Here is a 24,186-nt window from a genome sequence, read left to right as displayed (position 1 = left end):
TGCTAAATGAAGTAGAAACGAATCAGTCATTTTAGAAAGGACATTGCGCCCAAGTTCTTATTTATCAGAGAAAACATGAAAAAAACATTCATTGATATTAAGACAACAAATGACATCTTATTACCATATGATCGTATAATGACTGTAATTAGTAGACTAATGGCTAAGACAGTATATATAATATCTTCTTTACACACAAAGTAAGTGAAGATCTTACTTTTCGGCTATTAATGTAATTACAGTAATTATATGGATATACGAGAGAGAAAGTTACGCTATAAACTGCCGTCTCTAGAAGTTTGAATATTTTTGAAACGCTACATAAAACAACAACATGATGCGGTAAAAATCTAAACTTTTTTTTCAATGAAATTTTTCCTCGCAATGTGTAATCGATAGATAACACATCAATTATTATTGAATTACATCAGACGATCACATGTTTGATAACTTTCATACCTTTCTTCGACTTTGCTCCAATCTTCAATCGCGATGGCCACGTAACAATAGTATTTGTTCTTTCCATAACCTGTAACAATGTGAAATTAATTATAGGATTAATAACTATCCATCAGATGGTCTATTTTCACATGAAAATTGTTTTTTCCCACGGTAAAGAAAGGTATGCGCATCTAATCTTTAAGATAAGATTAGATATCATAAAAAGCTTCGGAAAGATTCGAAGCATTTTCTATTCTTCTTTCCTTTGTAGATAAATTTGAACATTATTTTTTATTTTAATTTTTTATTTTGATAGACTAATGATGGATTACATATTTCATTATTCTTTTTAATATTTTTGAAAGTTTTTTATATAATACTTAAATAATGAAAATGACAATAATTCATCACTTAATAAGATCTTATCAATCTTTTGAATTATCTCATTTTTTCTGCATAACTTTCACGAGTATTTAATCTTTTCAACACGTAGCTTTTAATTATCAAGAAAAACACACTGAATGTTCGGTTTTGTATACGAGAGAGAACAATTACTTTTATACTTTCGAGATTTTAAAAAATTTTCTAGTTATTTCATTTTTTATATAACTTTTTATATATAGCCTCCAATTCTAGATGAACAAATTTATTTTTAACTGCAAATTATTCCGTCATGGAATATTATTGAACAGTTTCCATACGTGTTACTAAAATATAAAATATAATATATTCTTTAATTAATCGATTGACGCGATGAAAATTATTTAAAAGGTCTACAGAGATTTAAATGAAAAAAATTTAGATAATTGAAACTCGGAATATGAAATAAAAAATAATTTTTCTCATCTATTAATTTCAATCTTCATCTTTATTTCGATCTAATTTTACGCGAAACTTAATTACCATAATATTTAATATTTTCGATTTTCAAAGATTATAAAATAACGATAGGCGATTAAATTTGTATTTAAGAAAAATGTACTTTGAAATCTTCAAAGATTTTATTGTGTAGCTAAGAATATCGTTCTACATGTAGTTTCTATCTTTAGACAAGTCTTCACCTCTTTAAATTATTAAGCTCCGACATCTTCTTCTAACTTTAGACAAAAGATAACTATATTTTTAGACCTGAATACGTGTGTATATGTGTGTGTTTGTGCACGCACATGTACGTACACATGCGCGTTTACTCGTAATTTCAAAGAAAATTCGAATCAGCAATTATATTAACTATGAATCACTAGACACACAAAAGCATAGAATTTATAATCATGAATTATCTTGAGTTTATTTAAAATTAATACTCGGAGAGAATAATATTATTACATATTATTTCTATAAATCTTCGGAAAACTTTCTAAAATTATTTCTAAAACTTTCCAAATAAATATATTTATATACCATACTGAGTTTTAAATGCAAGTGCTTAATTTACAATACAAAATAACGATATGCACTATTTTTCACGTGAAAGGAATAAAGCTCAAATTCGAACTAGTACGTAGCTAAACGCAAACTAGAATTCTCAACTGCCGACTGTAGACTGACCATGAACTTATTTTGTTTTCTACAACTACAATAATTTTTACCACTGTCATTTTCGTCGCAGCAAGTCGATGGTAGATGACTTTTTCATTCAGGCCTTTTCGAAGAATCGTTGTGAAAGTAGAAAAAATGAAGGCATTGTTAAACTGATAAAAGAAGAGGACAAGCAGGTCATCGATTATTCTTAAGCCCTAAAGAGAAAACGGCATTCTCGAATTCTAAAAAGAAACGTCACTTTTATGATACGAATACGATAACTTGGACCTTCGGCTAGTTTTTAACAAACACTAAGACGATTAATCACGAATCTAGATAAAAATTTACTTTCACTGTATAGTCACTGTTAATCGCGATAAAGTAAAAGATCCCGGAAGGTCACGTATGCGGTCGTTAATTTGACTAATTAATTTCTATTCGAGGTTCCACTTTGCGACGAAGATAATTTTATCTATGAGTTTGTCGACCTCACAATCGGTCTTTAACGACGAACGAGAAAAGAGAATAATTTCCAGTCATAATTTTTGTACCGGATCGCTGCGGCATTCTGCGTCGAAGGTCATCGATTGATTCTCAATCTTGATCGTGATTTTCATTTGTGCAACTTTCTGCTTATCACTGTACTTCTTAGCTATCACTCGATGCACTTAGATATCACTTTGTGAACGTCGCGATAAATAAACCTGTTGTGCGAAGTGATTCTTTCACCTGTCCCGATTTTTCCAATTTGTCTGCAATTGGATTCGGGATCGCACGTGAGTAATCAAGGTTTTGAGTGCAATTTTCCAAAGTTAAACTTTTGGAGATTTACCAGGAGATCACCGACGCGAAGGAAAACAGACTGACTAACTGACTAAACGCGGAGATATAATATAATGGTCGGTCTGGTCGATTCCCTCTCCAACTACTTGGCGTTTCTCCCGCCACCAGTCACGACTCCACACTATGTTGCTTGCTCGTCTGGTCATCGTAATCCTGCCCTTCCTCCTCTTCCTTCCATCACATTTTTCCTTCTTCCTCTTCAACTTCCTCTATCTTTCCGAGCCCACGCGTTGTGGCAAAGAAATATGCCACTTGATGACCTTAAAGGACGTGTGCGCATCCGTATCACTTTAATCTGACAAGCATAATTTTAAAGTTTCTCATCGTTTCGAGATATTGCGAATTTTCGAATTTTTGTCTGCCCGCTTTCAAGATTTACATAAATTAATTTAATTATTTAAAATTTCTCGTTAATATTTATTAGTAACTATATGCTATTAAATAGTATAGACTAATAAATATTTATTAGTAATTATATACTATTACTAATAAATATTATGTAGACCAAAATGTTGCAATATTTTTTGTATAATAAATTTTTTATTGCTTAGAAATTGTAAGAACTGTAAGAAAAATAGTAGTCTTTTTTTGAAATTCAAAAATTTCAAAAAGATAACTGCAATATTTTCCCCTACGCAACTATATAAATTATATAAGCACATTAGCATAGTAAACATGTCGACCACTAAATACTCATAAATTCTGTGGAATAACAGTGAATCATACCGATCGTGTCGTTAGTTGACACTCGCAATGCTATTCGTGTGTTTATATCAATTGGTACGCGATAACTTTTAGAATTTATTGCGACGAGAATATGAAATCATTAAAATATTTTGCATTTTTATTTTTCTGTTTTTTTGCTTTAAACATTTAGATTTAAATGTTTAAATTTAAAAATATTAAATTAATAAAATAAAAATTGACCTTTTTACAGAAAAATCTTAATAAAGAAACAAAAATGTCCGTGCAATAATATAGTATTTACAATATTGCAAATAAATGGAATAGCAAAAGATTAATGTACATATGCTTTGTATAAACACAAAATCGGAAAATAACGATTAGACATTATGATTAATTATATTTTTATTGTGAGTCAGTATGAATAGAAAATGAAAATTGAACGAGCATTTTTAAGGCCATAACCATTAGACGAAAAGTATTCATTCAGACAAAGCATTGTTTAAGGAAATATCAATACATCATTCACACAATTCTCTACAAAAAAAAGACAATGTTAAGTTTTTGATTTTCAAAAGAAATATTTTTCCTTTCTAATTCTTTCTAAAACTTTCTATTTTCCAGGTAAAAATTTTACATTAGGAACTTAAGAAAATATTTTCTTAGGTATGTACATCAATAGTTCTGCACAAAGATAAATTTATCTTTTTCTATAAATAGTACAATGTCTAAATATATACTGTCATAAATTCACGATTTGCACGTACTATCGTTTTAAATCGAAAATTTTCTTTTGAATCACATATTTTTGTGTTAAATAATACCTAAGATACTTTTGTTCGAATTCTTTTTGCCTCACAAATTATCCCAAGTTGTCAATTATATTTCTTTTTTATGAAATCCACAACCAATTTCATCCTACAATGGAAACTAAAATTCTATATATTTCCATGATTTTTGTAAGTTATAAAATTAAATATATCAAATAAATAAAAATAGAAATTAAATATGAATATATAAGAAGATCTCATATGTTGAACATTTTAAAAATATAATCTCTATTTACGTTTAAATTAGTAATAATAATTATATTATGTTGAAACTCGTCTAATCTCCAATGCCATTTAAGGCAGAATATCAATGTAATTATCAATCTTAATTGATTTATAATGTTTTTAGTTTTTGAAGTTTTAATTTTTATATTTCTTTTTTACTTTTATTTGTGATTTGATTTATCTCTGTAAATGATTTGCAAAATTTTTTTGCGAACGAACACCGGAAAGAATTTTGATGTTGAAAAAGTAATGTTATGTTAAAAATATGTAGATGTTATTTGTTAGCTGTCATCCGTCATCTACATTGCTATAGTTTCGCGAACGAGCGTCTTATTCTCGAAACAAAGTAACAAAGATTGAAATTACGCGAGTATAAGAGTGTTTCTTGCAATAAAACTGCGGAGACTGTGCATCGTTGCGATAAACGAAATTATCGTGAAGACATGCGGTACTTTATCTTCAGCTTGCACGAGTCACTGATTAGAGAATAAATATGCATGAGAGGCGAGTCGATATAAAAATACCATTTAATCATATGTGTATCGATTGCACAACAAAGTTAACGAATGAAAGAAAATTGACGAAGACATTTAAACTGATTGATTCACTCTTTATATAACTTATATTCTATTTCATTAATCATGCATTAGTGATACTTGATGATAGTCTTAATTAGAAATTTATATATGTATAGTATTTAACTGAATGATTCTGAAAAATTAAGCTGTAGACTCACAGAATTTTTTTTTCTTAAATTATCAAACTGGCTTTATAACTTTTAGAACGCTATTGATCGATGTAATCTACCCTAACTTGTAAGTATATTTAAAATCTATTTGATATAAGTTTGTAACAAACAGTTTAAAGAAAGGTTGCTGATCTTATAATACTTAACTAATAAAGATTGAATCTATCAGCGCGATACGCGGTCAGAGTATGTTATTGCTGCACAAAGTATTGACTTAGTTTACACCACATTTCAAAAACTTACACACGTATAAAAGGCTCCATATATCACAAACTTTCACCGATTTAATCGTTCAAAAAAATACCAGATTAGATTAAAGTGTACATACATACATTTATTTGCGCAATAAGATATCTTGTTTTAAAACGAGATATTTATTGCATCTGTAATTACACATAAACTAATTAAGAAAAACTGTATTGAGAGAAGACTAAAATTATCGAAACTGTTTTTTTCTTTCCTCTGTTAAATATGAAATGTAATTTGCAGAGATGATCTCTCAATTTATTGATTGAATCGAAATGTCGATTCTCTTGATGCAATTTAATATTAATAAATTAATCTCCGGGTTGAAATATTTCGAGCCGCTTTCACGTGTTATCATTGCATATATTATTATCGCCATTTTCGGCGCGTATGTCGCGACACATTGCGCATATGATTTCAAATTGTAAATCTGATTCGAGCGAATCAACATCGAATGTGTATCGAGGACTGTTCGAATGAAGATTACGAATTGCGTAATTATATTTTCCATACGAGCGTGTGTTCGTGCACGTGTATACTAGATTAAACTTTGCGAAAACATAGATAAAGCGCACGCTTAAATTGTTATTCAATCGATAGAACGAGTGAACGGATATCAAATTGATAAACAAATCGCGAGCTACGATTGTGCATTGATCAAAAATATTCCGCGAATTTTGCATATGGAAAAATATGCAGAATGCTTGAGTTTTCTTATACGTTTATTTTTATCCGTAGTAATTCTCGATGTTTTCAATTGTCTCTTATCTGAAACAGATACCAGTTGAAAATTGACACCTTAATTGATTATGACGAAAATCTCTAGTAGTACTATTGCACTATATCCGTGAATATTTAAAAGTTTCGAGCATCTATATCTACAAAGCGTATCACAAAATCAATATTGCCTATCTGGAGAAGTCACATATATGCAACAGATATTAATTGGCGAAACTGTGACTAGCAGTATGCGCGATATCTCGGTTATTGTTATCGAGAGCCAACAGCGGTCAAAGATTATACGGCGCTATAATTAAAATGACAGTTTCGTCATCGAAAAAGAGAGACGGTAAAACGAGCAACGTAATCGTCGAATTTAAAATGCGTCATTCTATATAACGCGTGTTCGAAAAGATTGTCGCATTACACATCGACGACAATATCGGTATATATATATATATATATATGTCGCCGATATATGTAATTGCTTAAAAGCGGTGGAACGACGGTGCCGTTAATATTAAAGCCGTTCTATAAATAATCAACCGGTGTATTTCCAGCCCCTCCCCCCTTACGCAACTTGCACTGCCGATAACGATAAGCGTGAACATTGCCTTCGAACTCCGCTCGGTGAATGCTATAAAGCACTGCGGGCCGCGAGCGGAACGCTCGCGGCTTTTTCCTAACGCGCGCGATCTTCTCTCTTATTTCATTTTCATTCATTTCTTTGTTTAATCTCTCCAACAATACACCGGAATTCCTCATCTGATGAATAATTTCGTAAATATATATTTCTGTTTTTTTTTTATAATTAGTAGCAGAAAAAAAAAGATTATTCATAATTAAATTAAGCAAACGCAAAAAAAATATATTGTGTAAAATTTGAAATATAAGAAATGTGTAAATATAATATAATATTAATATTATATAATAAATATAATATTAATATTACAAATTTTTCTTTTCGTAACACGCGCGATCTTCTATTTAAGTTTCATTCATTTCTTGGTTTAATCTCTCCAACAATACACCGGAATACCTCATCTGATGAATTTTCATAAATATATATATGTATATCTTTTTTCTTATAATTAGTAGCAAAAAAAAAAGATAGATCAACAGGATTACTCATGAATAAATTAAGGAAATTCAAAAAAATATATTATGTAAAATTTGAAATATAAGAAATGTAAATATAATATCAATATTACATAATATTAAATAATGCATAAAAAATTATGCATCGTTGGTGTATATATTTCACAATTTTATCCAAATTATTCCATCTAGCAACTTCGAACGCATACATGTATTATATTCTTCTTTGTCGTATTTAATTCGAATTTAATTAGATAAAAATGTATTATTCAGTCGGCACTTCCTGCCGTTATCGCGATTATGTAATTCCTCAATCATACCCTCATTCGTGCGGGAATGAAGCGCGATCGGTTTTCTCTATTGAGTTATCGGATGAACGAGGAGAGTAGAAGGAGAAAGTTTATATAGTGTTACGTCCAAGATCCGTAAGCTTCCTGCTGCAGGCTCATTTCGCTATACGATTGTAATTTCGCGTTATGTTATCACATATGACGAGGAGGAAAACGAACGAGTTTTTGTTGCTCGTTCGAATTTCTCCTTTCGTCGTAATCCAAATTTTTCATGCGTCTTGTCATCGCGGAAAATCGATTGCTCTACCGGTTCTTCCGCAAAAAGGGATCTCTAATTTCTATTTCTATGGTCACTTTGTTTTAACTCCTACTAAATGATTGAGCATTTTAGTCGATTTAATATAGGAACTTGATTTGTAATTTTCTAAATATTTGTCAAAAATATATACATAGGATATTTTTTTATATATTTGAAATTTCTTATATTTCTATTAAATTTATAAAACTTTTTTCCCGTCTGCAATTTATCGTCATAATAATAATAATTGTCTTCTATTCTATCATAGAAACTTGATTTGTAATTTTCTAAATATTTGTCAAAAATATATACATAGGATATTTTTTTTATATATTTGAAATTTCTTATATTTCTATTGAATTTATAAAACTTTTTTCCCCTCTGCAATTTATCGTCATAATAATAATTGTCTTCTATTCTATCATAAACAGAAATGAGATAAATCCTAAAGCAGTAAATGGAAAACAAATCAAATGATTAATTGGCAAGCAATATATTTTATCTCGAGACAACCTTGTGCAAAAATTGCATTCGATGATTCGATTTTCGAAGTATCGAAAATTAAAAGGGAAGCTTATTACTGCTATCAGCGAAGGAATCGTAGCTCGCGCAACGTAACGCGAGTTATCGCGAGTTGCGACGCAAGGCGAAGATACGTAAAAATAGCCTCTTTCACTTTCGCATAATCGCAAGGTCAGTGCGACGCTGCTTCGATAAGAAGACGCTTCGCTTACGTTGACATAACTCTAAGCACGATTAGCGAAATCGCGCAAATTAATTATGATATTTTCATTAACCCTTTCGTGCCACAAAACACCCAAAGTATCCATCCTTGACAGAAATTGTAGAATTCTCTTTCTCTCTCACACACACACACACACACACAGACGCGAAAAGGGAGAAACTTAATTTTGTTGTCTGTTAACCAGCACGAAACCCGACTTCGTGTCGGAAGTAATTCCTACGTGGCAATTAAATGAAGAATCACTTATCATAATCGTGCATTTCTACATTTGCTTCCTACAGAGTGAAAGTTACAGAAATTATATGTATTATTTGTAATTCCTTTGGTGCCCATATAATTCAAATATGATAATGAAAAACAATGTTTCCTTCCTTCAAGTCGCGTAATGCACCAGTGATTTACTACAGTGATGTACAATGAGTAAAAAAGATAACATATAATACATAAAAATATAGATAATTGTGTGAAAGAAATTGTTCTAAATAAATATCCCCTCGACATGGAGTATAAAAATCAGGTTTTTTATACATTTATTTTATAATTAATTTATTATCCAGACAATATATTTCGTTTCTTTTTAATTAACCTTTATCTGCTTTAAAAAATAAGCTTATTAGCTTATCAATATGCCACATCTTGGTGAAATATTTTAAAATTTATACAATTAAATCAGCATGAAAGACAAGGAACTTATACCGAACTTACATCAAGAAAGATCTTTTATAGACGAGAGAAAGGAGTTGCATCATCTACTATCACGATTTATCTTACGTGTCGCTTGTCAGCAGTAGTTGGATAGAAAGTTCTCACTAATCGATCAATGAAATCTTCGCGATGAGACTTCTTCGTGTCGAGGGTTAAGCAAGCAAATACAAAATCAACGAAATGTCAGCAATCGCATCTCTGATACTTCTCTTAATGCATGGTTATTATTGAACATACAATGATAATAAATATTATTATATTTTCATCTTATATCTTTTTTTATAATCAAGTATTATATAAATTACGCTAATTATAGAACTTGCAGAAGAATCAGCAATTTTAAACGATTAAGTCTAATTGTAAGAAATATACATATATATGTATATATAGAAAGAGAGGTGGAGGAAAAGAGAGAGAGAGAGAGAGAATTCTATGAGATATATTAATTTGAAAAATTGATTTAACTACTTTTGAACAGAAACATTTGGCACAGCTAAAAAATGAAAATAAAAAAACTTACACCATGGAAGAAAGTATCCGCCGGTTTGACATCACCTGAAAATGCAAAGATAAAATTAAAATAATTTTCAAGCTCGGAGATTATTTTTTTTATTTATGTATATCTTTATTTATTTCCATTTTATTATATTGTCATATAAAAAATTCTAGCCTCAAGAATTCTGGATAATTTAAATAATCGCATATTTTCGTCCTGTGTTTGTATATAAAATCATTCACCTGAAATTTGCTCTAAATATGTGTATTCGATAAGTAAAATAGATTTATACGCCATCACGATCGATCGAGCGATATTATAAGACACAAAACAAGAGGCTTGACAGCTGCTATGTAATCCCGTTTACAAACAAGCTGTCTATTTAAATCGTGATTCCAAATATATTTTGCATATGCAAATAAGAGCAATAAAACGAACGATCAGCAAAAATCGCCCCTTCCTCGATCTGAATAATCTAAGTTGATCAGGATTAATATTTCAATAAAAATCAACTATTACGTTAAAAATAAGAACTCGTTGCGATTAAAAATACAAATTTCCCAAGCTTGATATAAGAGTCGATGTATAAGAAAAACATCGTAAGAAAAAATGTTTTACTTTTCTAAATTTCTTTTAGACCTTCGTATTGTGATTAGACAATAATATTATATAAAAACAATTATCCCACAAATATTTAAATTTTATTTTTCATTATTTTCATTGCTCTTAATATTTAATATTTCGAATCAAATAGACGCTAAAACCGTTGACAACGAATTTTTTAGCCTTTCTCAATAATTTTGAGATCGCGGGTGATTTTTGTTATACTTGGTTGGTCGGAAAATTTGTCGCTTTCGCCGGCGCGAAAAGGTGACGAAAAGGAATCGAGTTCGACGGGAAAGCGAAAGTAGATATCGCGATACTCGTTCCGCTTCTCGAGTGTTATGGACACTCCAGAGGCAATAAAGCGATAAAGGACACTGGAGTGTCGAATGTATATCGAGAACGAGGAAAGGTTAAGCGCGAAATACATAACGACCAAGTTATTGTCAGGACCGTGGCCCGTATAAGACGCATGATTTAACGCTGAATGACGGTAGCGATCGTGCAAGGCCGAGATTAAATCGTAGAAAACTGAAGAATCGTAATAAAAATAAGTGCCAAATTGGAGCACGTATACGAATTTATCAATCTAAAATTTGCTCGAAAAAAAAGTAATACATAATATCTAACTCGTCGAGATTTTCAACTGGTTGTAGTTGAAAAGGCAAGTCGTTCTAGTTGACTACTTAATTGTGTCTATCTTCATAATATCTCTACTTTCTTTAATAACCCTCTCGCCCCTCCTTTCGTCCTCTCCACGACTTGTCTCGTAATCTGATATTAATACTCAGGAGAAAGCGCGATAGTCTTGGGACACTTTATATACTCCACGTCACGATAAATAGATTGGATTGATATCCTTAATATTTTCTGTAGCGTATTTAAGTCAGTCAAATTCTCTTTATGTGATCATCTCTTCAATCTGTTCGCCATCAATGTCATTTGCTATTTCGTATATAATCGTATTATGATACAATCGTGTTTTATGTTTTCTCAGCAAACACAATTTATATATACTTCAAGATTTATTTGTAATTTATAAGATGGAATATTTCTTCTTCTCACGACTAATTCAACTCTGATATTAAATTCGCCGCTAAAGACCGGTTTATTTCTATATATTTTTTCGCTATTTTTATATATATATTTAGATACATTTTTCCGATTATTTTTATATAATTTTTTGGTACACCATAAAATCCTATAAAATTCGTTGCTAAGACTGGTTTATTTTTATATATTTTTCCGATTATTTTTATATAATTTTTTTGTACACTATAAAATCCTATAAAATTCGCTGCTAAGATTGGTTTATTTTTATATATTTTTCCGATTATTTTTATATAATTTTTTTGTACACCATAAAATACTATAAAATTCGCTGCTAAGACTGATTTATTTTTATATATTTTTCCGATTATTTTTATATAATTTTTTTGTACACCATAAAATCCTATAAAATTCGCTGCTAAGACTAGTTTACTTTTATATATTTTTCCGATTATTTTTATATAATTTTTTTGTACACCATAAAATCCTATAAAATTTGCTGCTAAGACTGGTTTATTTTTATATATTTTTCCGATTATTTTTATATAATTTTTTTGTACACCATAAAATCCTATAAAATTCGCTGCTAAGACTGGTTTATTTTTATATATTTTTCCGATTATTTTTATATAATTTTTTTGTACACCATAAAATCCTATAAAATTCGCTGCTAAGACTGATTTATTTTTATATATTTTTCCGATTATTTTTATATAATTTTTTTGTACACCATAAAATCCTATAAAATTCGCTGCTAAGACTGGTTTATTTTTATATATTTTTCCGATTATTTTTATATAATTTTTTTGTACACCATCAAATACTATAAAATTCGCTGCTAAGACTGATTTATTTTTATATATTTTTCCGATTATTTATATATATATATTTTTTTTCGTACGCCACAAAATCCTCTAAAATCTCGATACTGTCGACGATTTTCGCGAAATAATGCTTTCGATACTCACCGAGAAGCATCTGTTCCAGCTTACGACGATCCACCCGGAAGCGCTCCTGGTGCAGGTCCTCAGGGTCGCCGATGCCCAGCAGGACCGCGAGATCGCGAAGCTCCTCGCGGCTCTCGAGGCCGGACTTCCCGGACACGCTGGTGGTCGCGGTGCCCTCCGACGTCTCCGACATCGTCTCCGCCGCCCTGCGTTGCTCGCCGTTATTCACCACCATCTCGTCGGGCCTCATCCTGCCGACGAGAGACGAGTCCGCCGCGACCTACGTCGGGACGCTGCCGAAACACAGCAAAGGTAATCGAAATCAAATTTCCTTCATTTTCGATCAAAGGGATCAATTTTTCGCGCATTTTGTTCGATATATTTGCCGCGTTATTCGTCTGAAAAGAAATAAAATCCGACCGGCAAGAGTGGTCTGGCTAAATCGGATATGGTATTCTGGAGGAATGTTTTGGGGTGGAGTGTCTCATATACACATCCTGACATGTAATATATTTCATATCGCTATTAAATAATATCTCTAAATGATATCGCGATCTGATGGATCGCGTGCGGAAGATTTCGAAATTTCGTTCTCGCGCGTCCTCGAGATTGCTTCTTCCACGTGTGCGTCATTGTTGAGGTGGAAAGGCGATTTTCGTCACGTTTCACGAAAAGATGCGATCACGTTGTTGTCCGTGCTCCACGTGCATCCCACGGAGGATTTAATCAGAATCACGCGGATCACGTGAACTGTCCTTTCGGCGCATAATTTACGCAGCAGCATTTCTCATGGTGCCTATGATGCTCGTCCTAAATAAATCTGCCTGAGTAAAAGTGCCGTTTCGGAGAAAACGAGCTCTGAATTGCGCTATTATTTATTAATTTTTCCCTCGTTTTTGTATATATAAAATTGAACGTTTCCTTCCGCATGCAGCAAATTCGCCGAAATTCCTTCATAATTCCGAGCAAAGGACGATTTGTTTGCTCCTGCATGGTTCATAGGGTATGCGGAAAAAAGGTAAACATCACGTAGGCAATACCAATCACGACGAGTCACGTAGACGTAATTTTATATTCTATTCGAAGAGACGCAAATTAAATCTGGCGAGTTCGATTATTAACTATGATTAATTATGAGAAATAGATAATTATTGAATAATAATTTAATAAATAATGTCGCACGTGTTATTATTTTATTTTTCGAATTTGGAAGTTCGGGAAAAAAGGGAGAAAAATATCGGCAAAGTTATTCGAATAATCGAAAAATCATTACTTCGTCTTCGGGAATCTTAAGTTTCGAAAAATAATTAGGAAGAGAAAAATATTGTTTCTTTTTTACCTACTAGAAAAAAAATATCATGGTCTCGATTAAAAATGCACCTTCAAAGATGATGTGGAAGATATATTTTATTTTTAGATACTTGTATTCTTTATTTTCGTATATAATTTCAAAATATACGTATAGACATCGGTAACATCGTATATTATTAAGTACGAACTAACGGCATCAGGTCAAACGTACAAACTGTGGGAAGCGTTGCGTTTAGAAAGAATAACATCACGTCACACGCGAAACTGTCGATTTCAAATAGAGAAATTAACAACCTTAATAAACAATACAAAAACACCTAGAGAGGGAAACCTAGAGAGGACACAGGATTTGCTCCAAAAAAAAAAAAAAAAAAAAAAAAAAAAAGTAGCGGAGACGTTCGCGCTCTCTCGTTACAGGAAACAATCGGACACAGAGGACCAGAGCTAGGTACGGAACGAGGGTGTACTTGGTGGAGAAACACTTGACACATCTCACTGCCGCCCAGGAATCCGCGAACTGACCTGCACGACGACGATGACGCACTGTTGTCGAATCTATCAGGACGGGCCAGTCGCGGGGCCTGCGGTTCTGGTCCCGCCGGTGGGTCTCTGTCTCTTCGTCCCGGGTCTGGTCCTCGTCCTCGCCGCTGCTGCCGTCCAACTCGATCGGCGGCAGCGCTGTAACCCGCCTGTGTAATCGGCGCGAGCGAGCGAGCGAGCGAACGAACGAACGAGCGACAGCGGCGCGGTGTGAGGTGTAAACAAAGTAATGGCAGTGGTAAAAGGGGAGTTACCTGGGTTAGCGGGGTGCAAGGGGTCCGACAATCGGTTTCTCGGAATTCGGCCCGAATTTCGGGGTAAGCGCCCGGCCGCGGAGCCGGCGACCAATCGCGACGCGAATACCGAGAACGATTCACCCGGTTTTTGTCATCCCTTTGCTCAGGAGGGCTCCTCGCATCGGCGCCTCGCTACCGGACCTCGTATCGGTGTTGTAATACACGTATATATGTGTGTGTGTGTGAATATCTGTGTGTATACATGTATACGTATACGTGTACACATATTCGTATAGTCGAGACCTTCGTCGGAGAACGCCGGCAAAAAATTGTTTTCCTGGCCACGTGTCGGCGAACGGCGTGTATTACACGTCCGACGTGCCGAATTCATTTTCGAACGATTTCGCGCTTATGACGACGAAGAATCAGGAGCGGAATCGCGCAGGAAGTCCGGGGTCCTTCATTTTCCAGGGACAGTATCTATCGATTTATTTGCGCGCAGAAAGAATTTTCTCTTAGGATTTATCTTGAAAGTTATGGTAATCATGGGACAATATTGTAGGAAGAATTTTATGAAAGTTTCTCTGATTGATATTTACCACGATACAAAATACTAACATGTACATGGTGAATTTTAGTAGTAAAATTAACCAAACACTTATTGTGATATTTTAAATCGATTTATTTGCGCGCAGAAAGAATTTTCTCTTAGGATTTACCTTGAAAATCATGGTAATCATGGGACAATATTGTAGGAAGAATTTTATGAAAGTTTCTCTGATTGATATTTACCACGATACAAAATACTAACATGTACATGGTGAATTTTAGTAGTAAAATTAACCAAACACTTATTGTGATATTTTAAATCGATTTATTTGCGCGCAGAAAGAATTTTCTCTTAGGATTTACCTTGAAAATCATGGTAATCATGGGACAATATTGTAGGAAGAATTTTATGAAAGTTTCTCTGATTGATATTTACCACGATAAAAAATACTAACATGTACATGGTGAATTTTAGTAGTAAAATTAACCAAACACTTATTGTGATATTTTAAATCGATTTATTTGCGCGCAGAAAGAATTTTCTCTTAGGATTTACCTTGAAAATCATGGTAATCATGGGACAATATTGTAGGAAGAATTTTATGAAAGTTTCTCTGATTGATATTTACCACGATACAAAATACTAACATGTACATGGTGAATTTTAGTAGTAAAATTAACCAAACACTTATTGTGATATTTTAAATCGATTTATTTGCGCGCAGAAAGAATTTTCTCTTAGGATTTACCTTGAAAATCATGGTAATCATGGGACAATATTGTAGGAAGAATTTTATGAAAGTTTCTCTGATTGATATTTACCACGATAAAAAATACTAACATGTACATGGTGAATTTTAGTAGTAAAATTAACCAAACACTTATTGTGATATTTTAAATCGATTTATTTGCGCGCAGAAAGAATTTTCTCTTAGGATTTACCTTGAAAATCATGGTAATCATGGGACAATATTGTAGGAAGAATTTTATGAAAGTTTCTCTGATTGATATTTACCACGATACAAAATACTAACATGTACATGGTGAATTTTAGTAGTAAAATCAACCAAACACTTATTGTGATATTTTTAATCGATTTATTTGCGCGCAGAAAGAATTTTCTCTTAGGATTTACCTTGAAAATCATGGTAATCATGGGACAATATTGTAGGAAGAATTTTATGAAAGTTTCTCTGATTGATATTTACCACGATACAAAATACTAACATGTACATGGTGAATTTTAGTAGTAAAATCAACCAAACACTTATTGTGATATTTTAAATCGATTTATTTGCGCGCAGAAAGAATTTTCTCTTAGGATTTACCTTGAAAATCATGGTAATCATGGGACAATATTGTAGGAAGAATTTTATGAAAGTTTCTCTGATTGATATTTACCACGATACAAAATACTAACATGTACATGGTGAATTTTAGTAGTAAAATTAACCAAACACTTATTGTGATATTTTAAATCGATTTATTTGCGCGCAGAAAGAATTTTCTCTTAGGATTTACCTTGAAAATCATGGTAATCATGGGACAATATTGTAGGAAGAATTTTATGAAAGTTTCTCTGATTGATATTTACCACGATAAAAAATACTAACATGTACATGGTGAATTTTAGTAGTAAAATTAACCAAACACTTATTGTGATATTTTAAATCGATTTATTTGCGCGCAGAAAGAATTTTCTCTTAGGATTTACCTTGAAAATCATGGTAATCATGGGACAATATTGTAGGAAGAATTTTATGAAAGTTTCTCTGATTGATATTTACCACGATACAAAATACTAACATGTACATGGTGAATTTTAGTAGTAAAATTAACCAAACACTTATTGTGATATTTTAAATCGATTTATTTGCGCGCAGAAAGAATTTTCTCTTAGGATTTACCTTGAAAATCATGGTAATCATGGGACAATATTGTAGGAAGAATTTTATGAAAGTTTCTCTGATTGATATTTACCACGATACAAAATACTAACATGTACATGGTGAATTTTAGTAGTAAAATCAACCAAACACTTATTGTGATATTTTAAATCGATTTATTTGCGCACAGAAAGAATTTTCTCTTAGGATTTACCTTGAAAATCATGGTAATCATGGGACAATATTGTAGGAAGAATTTTATGAAAGTTTCTCTGATTGATATTTACCACGATAAAAAATACTAATATGTACATGGTGAATTTTAGTAGTAAAATTAACCAAACACTTATTGTGATATTTTAAATATTTAATCAGAGAAACTCTTATAAAATTCTTCCAATAAGGAAAATTCTAAGAGAAAATTCTTTTCGTGTAGAACACAAGATTGACGACAAAAATTTTTCATCGATATATGAAAGATAATTTTTAATAATGAGACAGTGTAAGCGGTATTGCAAAATATATTCAGAAGTATGTAAATTTTTGTTCGAAGGAAAATAATTAATTTTTCTTTCACAGAAATATTCTAACATGCGTGAAATATTCTAACATGCGTGAAATATTCTTCTTTCCTTCTAATCTTAAATTTAGTATAGAGTTTTATTCGCGACAATCTTATACGTTGTTTGATTATAATTTTAATAGAAGGGAGCAATTTAAAATTATCTGGTAACTGTTCGACAATCCACTTTATTTTACAAATGCTTATTTAATTGATTAATCAACATACGGGAAAAAATGAGCTATTATAGCTAAATTTTAGCTGTTCATATATTAAACATGAAATTTAGTTATCATGTCTAAAAGCTATGATAACTAATATATTTAGGCATGATAAATAAAATTTAGATTGTAATATTTAATAGGGACAACTAAAAGCTATGGCAGCTACGTTTTTATGGAAAAGAAAGTTGCAAATTTGAAAAGAGAGGTGTCGATTTTTCTTAACTAATCAGTTAAATTTTCAAAACTTCGTAATTAAGCTAATTGTAAGTGTAATGCATCTTACAATTATTCATACATTAATATAATCATTTTTTGTGTTAAGGTTTAAAATAATTAAATCTTTTTTTTTCGAAATATATAACGTAGAAGTTTAAATTTATTTAGACTTCAAAAATAAAATTTGTAATTTCAGCAGAATTAACCCTCTATCAGCAATCATTTTTTTTACTAACGTCGCATCAGCAAATTAAATCTTTTAGTTCACCTTATATTATTTTCATATTTTAGACTTTCAAAAAATAGAAAAAATTTTGGATTGTTTGATAATATCCAATAGACTTTAATGCCAAATATTAAACCTAATTGTTTATACAAAAAGCGAAATGTGAACAGCAATTTGAAAAATAGAAAATATTCCGCATGTTATGTAAAAATGGAATATTCCGCTAATGTTATGTAAAAATGGATTTCGATTAAATCAGCTGGTTTCTCATATTATAGCTTATTTGCTAAACAAAAGATCAGTAATGATCTATCATTTAGTTTTGAATCTATTACATTTTTGTTCAGTAGATAAAAAACTACAACATATGAAAAAACCAGCAGATTTTACTAAGATATACAATTTTATATAGGATTAATGCGGAATTTTTTAAATATGACATGCCAGAGAAATTAAATCTCGGTAAAATTAGCTGATTTTCTCATATATTGTAGCTTATGATCTACTAAACAAAAAATTAAAAATGTAATAGGCTAAATAACAGACAGTTATACTGATTTATAACCAGATGAGTCAAATGTGAAAAACTCAGATTTTACGAATTGTTTAACCGGCTGTAACTCAGTAATTGTCCATTATTTATCTTTGCAGCTATTACATCTTTTATTCAGCAGGTCATAAACTACAATATATGAAAAAACCCAACTACATTTTCACATGAGATTAGTGCGGGATCTTGCTTAGTCTTGCTGGGTCTTAAAAGGCCCAGATTGATGAAGGGTTAAATTACAGGGAGGAAATGTGTTCGAACCTGTATGTATGGTATCAGAAATGCGTGTTTTGTACTATGTAAACTACAACATACGAAAAAACCAGCTACATTTTACATGAGATTATAGTGCGAGGTACTTTGCTTTGTTAAAAGGCCCGGATTGATGGAGGGTTAAATTACAGAAGGAAATGTGTTCGAACCTGTATGTATGATATCAGAAATGCGTGTTTTGTACTATGTAAACTACAACATACGAAAAAACCAGCTACATTTTTACATGAGATTATAGTACGAGGTACTTTGCTTTGTGTGTTAAAAGGCCCGGATTGATGGAGGGTTAAATTACAGGGAGGAAATGTGTTTGAACCTGTATATATATGGTATCGGAAATGCGAAATGCGTGTTTTGCACTTACCACTCTGGCGTAATCCATGCGCGCCGATCAACGCCGATGGAAGAGCCGCGTGTACCGATCACATGCCAATTTGAAAGCCGACTGACGCATGCACGCGAGAACGGAAAGTCAGCTGCAATCGCGACGACCGCGTCACCGGACCCTCCTTCGTTTTTCTAGCGAACGTCAACTCGTCGTCGCTGGTTCCTTCGCCCGATTACATCTCGCTCTTTCACCAGGCGCTGATGATTCTCGAACACGCGTTTCCTTTTTTGATACACGTCGCTGGTTCTTCGACTTTCTTTCTCCTTCTTTTCCTCGACAGATATTATCAGTCATTAGTCTTCATTGGGAGATTTGCTCTGGTATCGCTCTTTTATCTTTCTACACAAACGATAGGAAATTCTCTTTTCAAATTCTTTATCTAGTTGTATGGATACTTTCTTCCCAATTACACGTCCGCAGTTCCTTTTTGTGGATTCCTTTGCTTGAGTACACATTTTCCGCACAATTGACGTTCCTATGTCTGATTTTGCCTTTTTGATGCCTGATTCTCCTTTTTTATTGAGTGATTGTTTCAGCATTTCTTTCTATTTTGTTTGAAAATGAGCTTTTCTCTATATTATTTTTGATTAAATGCGATGTAGCAAAGAATTAAGAAGAAGTGTTTTGCTCCACAAGTATTTTTCAAGCTACATGTCGTACAACGCGATATCTAGCATACATGATAATGTTGCAAGTTGCAATTTTATTATGTAATGATGTAATAAAAGTTTCCTAGAAATTAAATTAAACGACTAAAAAAAAGATAATATACATATTTAATGATCAAATTGATTGATGAAGTTGCTAGAATTTTTTAAATTACGAATTGAATAATGGATAGAATGAATAAATTTCTAATAATAAGATAATATATAAATAGAACGATTCTCTCTTACATAACAGCTTTTTCCAAATCGTAATTTACAGATAACAAATAGATCTAGAAAGAGAATTTTCTATATACACAGAGGGAATTTTCTTTTAGAATTTATCCTTAAAAAATCATGGTAATCGTGGGACAAGGTATTGGATGAATTTTATAAGAGTTTCTCTAATTAATATTTACCACAATAAAAAATATTAGTATGCACATAGTAAAATTAATCAAACATTTTATATCTTATTGTAGTATTAATATTTTTTATTGTAGTAAATATTAATTGGGGAAACTTTTATAAAATTCTTCTAATATCATATTGTCACACGATTATGCCATGATTTTCAGGGTAAATTCTAAGAAAACATTCTCTCTGTGTATAATATTTATATGTAATAGTTATGTTTCATCTTTCTCTTTCGTCACATTATTGTATATAATAAGAGATATAAATAGAACACAAAATAAAATACATAATTCGAAGAAAATTTAAACCGACACTTGTTTTCTTTTCTTTTTATTTTATTTTTATTTTTATTTTTTATTTTTATCTTTTGTTTATCTGTTTGTATGTATACATAATATGTCAAATTTTTTATATACACAGATCTTTCCATTAATTTTAAATTAATTCTTTTACAACGCAAGAGGATAATAAAAAAAACAGATTTACCATCTTTCATAAATATTTATATATTTATTTTTAATATTAATGATTAATTTTTAATGTTAAAAATTAATTAATATTAAAACTGTCAGAACTTTATATCATTATTGATATTTAGCATCGTATTGAATAAAATGTAAATTGTAAATAGTAAATAATTCTTTGACAGACCATGCAATATATATATATATATATAACAACTGTTTATTATACCTATATATAGTATTTAGTATTATATAATAAAATGCCTATATATAGAGATTATCTAGAATTCTGCAGACTATAAGATAAAAAATATTGAATGATTTCTTTATATTTATACGGGAATGCAAAAATACATAATAATTTTATATTTATGCATTCGTATAAATCACTTGATATTTTTTATTCTAATCTGCATAATCCTAGATAATCAATATATCTATATAGATAATTTTATTCACGTCTCGCAAACGACATATACATATATGTAGCACATTAATGCGGCGTGGTAAATGCAGCGATCGTCATTATCGATGCGACTAATCGATGTAACTCGATTGTTCCAGCTGGCGTTTTGGCGACTTTACTGTAATCAGCTGATTAATCCGATGAGAAGTTAAACGATGCGTTCCAAACGTCGACGATTTCTCAAAGTGAAGTGAAAACTGAAATGGAAAATTGAATAAAAGGAAGAGGAGAAGAAAGCGTGCTATTGTGTCTCAAAAAGGACGAACAAAATAAAAGGAATATGTCGGAGAGGAAGCTTCTCTCTGGTCGGACTTGACTGTACACTCTGCGTGTATAAATAATAATCCGAATTCACAATCGAAAATAATCTCTTCGTAAGAAGAATTACGTTTCGAGCATTTATTAAGTATTCAGCTTTATTTCTGTCACATGAGAGTGATGTGATTCTCTGCAGAACGAGTCGAAGTGAGGACCTGCCGGATATGTTTACATTTACAATATTGCAAATAAGGCTGTAAATGATGCTGCAAGCTCGCTGGGAACGTTCTCAGAAACGTAAGAAACTTTTAGCCCAAACGGTGAGTGTCAAAATTTGCTTGGGAAAAGTAACAAGTAATTGGTTGCATTTTTAGGTTAAATATGCATGTGTAGAGCAGATGATATATCCTGATGATTTATATCTTTTTGCAGCTGGGAGTTTCCAGTGTGGACGAATTACGTCAAATTTTGGGAACAGATGTCGAGGATACTCAAAAAAAGAGGAACAGACTGTCCAGTGACAAATCTGATAACGCAGTCAAGGATTTGAAAGACGATGCTGCGCCAGCAGATGAGATTGTATATAAGGATTCTTCGACATTCTTAAAGGTATTTGTTTTCCATATTATCAAGTTGCGAGTATGTATTATTATAGTAATGTGCATTTCACATCTCATATGTATATTTGAAGGGAACGCAATCATCAAATCCACACAATGATTACTGTCAACACTTCATTGACACTGGCCAACGGCCACAGAACTTTATCAGGGACGTGGGTCTGGCGGATAGATTCGAGGAATATCCAAAGTTGCGTGAGCTGATCAAACTGAAGGACGATTTAATAGCGGAAACCGCGACCCCACCAATGTACCTAAAAACAGACCTGCTGTCGTATAACTTGAAAGAGCTCAATTGTAAATTTGATGTCATTCTTATAGAGCCACCTCTGGAAGAATATCAGAGAACATGCGGCGCGACCAATGTACAGCTTTGGAATTGGGACCAAGTTAGTCTCGCAATATTACATTCTCTTAATCGCATGCATTTTATTTTCTTGCAATATAATAAAAAATATAATACCACTCGATTTTTTCGGCATTCACAACAGAAAGTAAATAATTTCATAATAACAAACAAATCATAATATGCTAAAAATATTTTAATTTCCATTTTAAATCATCTGTTATTTCAGTTATCGAGTCACATTGGAAAATTAATAATTTTATCATTATCGATTTATTCCCGTTTGTACATGCAGATAATGGAGCTAGATATTGGTGAAGTGGCCGCCAATCGTAGCTTCGTGTTTTTATGGTGCGGTAGCAGCGATGGCTTAGACATGGGACGGTTTTGCCTGCGCAAGTGGGGTTTCCGACGTTGCGAGGATATCTGCTGGATCCGTACAAACATCAATAATCCAGGACACAGCAAAAATCTGGACAGCAAGGCGGTGCTGCAAAGGACGAAGGAACACTGCCTGATGGGTATCAAAGGTACAGTGCGACGTTCCACTGACGGTGACTTTATCCACGCAAACGTCGACATCGATCTCATCATATCGGAGGAGCCTGACTACGGATCCATCGAGAAACCTGTGGAGATCTTTCACATCATCGAACACTTTTGTCTCGGCCGAAGAAGGTATGCAGATGCATGTGAAATTTAGAGAGTAAATTTTGAATCTCAGAACTTATCTCTATAATATTGGAAATTAGAAAATTGAACATTTAAATCCAGAAAAAAATTTTTGAATCCTTTTTTTTTCTTTTATATATTTCTGATTTTCATGAAAATATTACATCCATCGTTCTGTTCAGGTTACACCTCTTCGGTCGCGACAGCACCATCAGGCCTGGTTGGCTCACCGTCGGCCCAGAACTGACAAATACGAACTTCAATGCGGATCTTTATCAGAGTTACTTTACCAATGGTCAGATCACCACGGGTTGCACCGAGAGGATAGAGGCGCTTAGGCCAAAATCGCCACCACCCAAGGGAAAGGTATCTGGTCGAGGTAGAGGAGGCTTTAATCGTGGCAGAGGTAGAGGGAGATAAATTAATAATTTCAGAATTCTACATTATGTCTTTCGACCATTATTGTAATAGACGAAAAAAAATACAAAATTCTTATGAAGACACGTGTGAGATGTCTCTCGTTCGTTCCGTAAAATATTCTCCGAATACCTTATCTAAATTTAATACATTTTTAAAATCAACCTCTGTTCACGAAGAAGTTGACGAAATAATTATCTGTTTAATTATTGATATTATCTCGTTAATTTCTCGCATCTAAAATGAAATTTTCATAAAATCTATTTCACATTTTTCTCATTTGTTGTGTATATTTAAATTTGACTCGTTTAATTTGAAAAATTTAATTTCTTAATTTCCAAGATTAATTTTTTGGAGATTTTACATAAAATTTATTTTAAAATTTAAATTAAAAAAAAATTAAGTCCATATTTTTCCAAGAATCAATT

At 32.1% G+C, this 24,186-nt stretch overlaps 3 protein-coding genes across 9 annotated transcripts in view; 2 read left to right on the top strand and 1 right to left on the bottom strand.

Moving 5' to 3' along the window:
• Pex2 (peroxisomal biogenesis factor 2) overlaps positions 1-12,596 on the top strand; it is a 34,096-nt gene extending 21,500 nt beyond the window's left edge. Inside the window, exon 4 of the mRNA XM_085482299.1 lies at positions 12,531-12,596. The gene's annotated coding sequence lies outside the window, so the exon portion shown is untranslated. The remainder of the gene's footprint in view (positions 1-12,530) is intronic.
• Positions 1-19,503, bottom strand: part of BicC (protein bicaudal C) — a 38,020-nt gene extending 18,517 nt beyond the window's left edge. For 2 of the 7 annotated variants that reach the window (XM_085482292.1, XM_029299865.2), the window contains exons 1-4: positions 14,324-17,337; positions 12,512-12,783; positions 9,915-9,949; positions 460-529 (exon numbers count right to left, since the gene is read on the bottom strand). In XM_085482292.1, coding sequence (XP_085338418.1) covers positions 460-529; positions 9,915-9,949; positions 12,512-12,740 — 334 coding nt within the window. In that variant the 5' untranslated portion in view covers positions 12,741-12,783; positions 14,324-17,337. The other 5 variants (XM_085482293.1, XM_029299862.2, XM_029299863.2 and 2 more) reach the window with 5 other exon arrangements.
• Positions 19,504-21,956: 2,453 nt separating this feature from the next.
• On the top strand, positions 21,957-23,842 carry Mettl14 (methyltransferase like 14). Its single transcript, XM_029299868.2, has 5 exons — positions 21,957-22,023; positions 22,136-22,312; positions 22,395-22,712; positions 22,965-23,347; positions 23,524-23,842. The coding sequence occupies exons 1-5, from the start codon at positions 21,964-21,966 to the stop codon at positions 23,759-23,761; spliced, it is 1,176 nt and encodes a 391-aa protein (XP_029155701.1). The 5' UTR covers positions 21,957-21,963; the 3' UTR covers positions 23,762-23,842.
• The last annotated feature ends 344 nt before the right edge of the window (positions 23,843-24,186 follow it).

This window comes from Nylanderia fulva, unplaced genomic scaffold (genome assembly GCF_048542155.1).
Source record: "Nylanderia fulva isolate GAGA-0341 unplaced genomic scaffold, ASM4854215v1 Scaffold20, whole genome shotgun sequence".
Lineage (NCBI taxonomy): Eukaryota > Metazoa > Arthropoda > Insecta > Hymenoptera > Formicidae > Nylanderia > Nylanderia fulva.
This window is presented reverse-complemented; position numbering and strand designations above follow the sequence as displayed.